Here is a 2364-nt window from a genome sequence, read left to right as displayed (position 1 = left end):
CTGATTCGGTAATGTCTCTCTCAGATTTTACATTGATTGACGTTAGCGCTTGAAAGGAACACCGTTATCATGTTCTGTCCCGGGAAGCCAGAGGAACTCTGCCAACTAGTGTCATGGTTTGTTCTGAAATCGTTATAGCGACCCTATTTAAATTAATGATTATCTTGTTAACTGAAAGCGTCCGTTTCATCAACATTAAATTATCATGCTCTGTAATCGTTTCACCATTTTAACCTGATTCTTTATTTATATTTCGAAGGATTTTGTGATGAAAATGAATGCGACATCAGCAATAAAGACCATAGAAAACAATCGTCCTCGAATAGATCCAGTTGGAATAAGCCTACTTTGTATCGGGTGCGTTGGAATTACCGGAAACCTTGTCTGCGTTGCCATTCTTCGTCGGCATTCTTTCCGCAATCACACCAACTGGCTAATCGCAAACCAGGCCGTTGTTGATTCTCTGGCCTCTACTTTCCTCGTCGCATCAGAGGTAACTCACCTCGCAGGTTTAAAACCATCGGATATGACCTACTTCGGTGCGTTTCTTCTCTGCAAGTTGTGGAAATCCTTAGCGTTTGTCTTCGGTGCTTATGCCATATCAACCTTCAACTTAGTGGCTTTGTCAATCGAACGCTACCTAGCGGTTGTTCATCCAGTGTGGTACCTTGCCCACTTCAAGCGACGTGCCGTGTACATTTTGGCTGTTCTTACCTGGGTTTTAGCGCCTCTTTTCCAGATGATAAATGCATTCTTGCACAACATAGTGACGGATAAAAGGAAATGTTTGTACGCACCAACGTACAATCACTTTATAATTGTGTTGTTTCTTTGGGAGTACCTGATACCGGTTGGTATCATGACGTTCTCTTTTTTTGCCATTGTAAAACGGTTCCAACACCTGAATAGAGTGGCTGAGGACCGAATCCTCAGGTTTCCCCATTCCCGACAGGTGGGGACACCTGTACCATCGGTTTCTACCAATGGACATAGTATGTCATCCTCAGCCATAGCGTACGTGGCAGATGCAAGGGCTAACAAGGATCAACAAGAGAGCATCACCAACACAGAGGCATCCACCTCTGATGCCGGACCCGGACTGGCTAGAGGCCGAGCAACGCCAGAGGTTACAATCAAGAACTCCAAACCAGGCATTAATGGGGTATTGCAGAGACGTAACACCACCAAGGTTCTTATTGCCGTGTATCTCCTCTATGTCTTATGCTGGTCTCCCAACCAGTGGGCATTCCTCTATTTCCACCTCGGTGGCCATCTCGATCCTACATTCCATAAGTTTTCAATCATCCTCTGTACTCTTAACACTTGCGTGAATCCTTTCATCTACGTGCTGAGGTTAAATATCTACCGCCGTGAACTAAAATCTATGATTTTCTCTTGTGTGCAAAGAGTATTAGGCTGAGTATTAGGCTGAAAGAAATGCAGGTATATTTTGTTGGAGGTGTGCTTTCGGAATAACAGAGTGATGAAGAGCCAGATTTCAGACGTGCCCTTTTTGTATGCCCCTTGAGAAAAGAAGTTTAAACGTCGGACATTTTAAAGTTGTAATCCAAAAAGGGAACCCAATACCACTATGGATTCAGGAACATAGGCATAACAAGTCTTTGCACGTTTATGGTCTTGGGGCAAATTCAAAGATGTAACTATAAAACTTTCAAAACAGTAAGGTGTGAACTTGTTCTTCTTTTTTCATAAATGTGGCAATGCTAATGTGCTACGTATGGCTCCTAAGGTACAAACCCTCTTTACAGTGCACCTCAAGATATAGGTAAAATAATCCACTGACCATTTCTGTGCGTAAGGCACAGTTCATGGGCATGAGTCTATAAAATATCATTAGCTTGGCTGGGTATCATTGCGATCATAAACATGATAAATGCAGACTGCTGTAATTTAATTGTAAATATAAAGTCGCGTAAGAGCTTACGAACTTCTTTGTTCATATTTTCTGCCGACTACGAAATAAATTTTCGATAAATGAAAAAAACAAACAATAGATTTATTCCGTAAATGCTCTAACCCAGAATGGTATTCTGATGATTTAATCCTAGGTTTAAACTTATATAGTCTGAACTAGAATGTCAAACCACACTCTTCTGGAATGCTGGGTTCTTGACATTTCGTTTACGTTCGTGGCAATCATAATGTATAAATCAATTCATTAAAATTCACATTTTTTAATTTTCATATTTTTTCCATTTCACGACTCAATGTGATTTGTGACAACGTTTTGCAGCAGGATAAAAATGGTGTTTTAATTGGTAATGAGTTGACAATCGGCATTCCATAAAATGGTGGTCTATATACGTTAACCCAGGTTTAACTACACCATGGATATTGGAATAC

The 2364-nt window shown here is 40.8% G+C and overlaps 1 protein-coding gene across 1 annotated transcript; it reads left to right on the top strand.

The window, feature by feature from the left end:
• The first annotated feature begins 274 nt into the window (after nt 1-274).
• On the top strand, nt 275-1420 carry LOC129278716 (G-protein coupled receptor moody-like). The gene has a single exon (XM_054914859.2). The coding sequence runs from the start codon at nt 275-277 to the stop codon at nt 1418-1420; it is 1146 nt and encodes a 381-aa protein (XP_054770834.2).
• The last annotated feature ends 944 nt before the right edge of the window (nt 1421-2364 follow it).

The sequence above is a fragment of the Lytechinus pictus genome, chromosome 16 (genome assembly GCF_037042905.1).
Source record: "Lytechinus pictus isolate F3 Inbred chromosome 16, Lp3.0, whole genome shotgun sequence".
Lineage (NCBI taxonomy): Eukaryota > Metazoa > Echinodermata > Echinoidea > Temnopleuroida > Toxopneustidae > Lytechinus > Lytechinus pictus.
The sequence above is the reverse complement of the archived record's forward strand: the minus strand, read 5'-3'. Positions and strand labels throughout refer to the sequence as shown.

Excerpts from the sequence above, each read along its gene's own strand:
- LOC129278716 (XM_054914859.2), top strand. The coding sequence starts at position 275 with ATGAATGCGACATCAGCAATAAAGACCATAGAAAACAATCGTCCTCGA.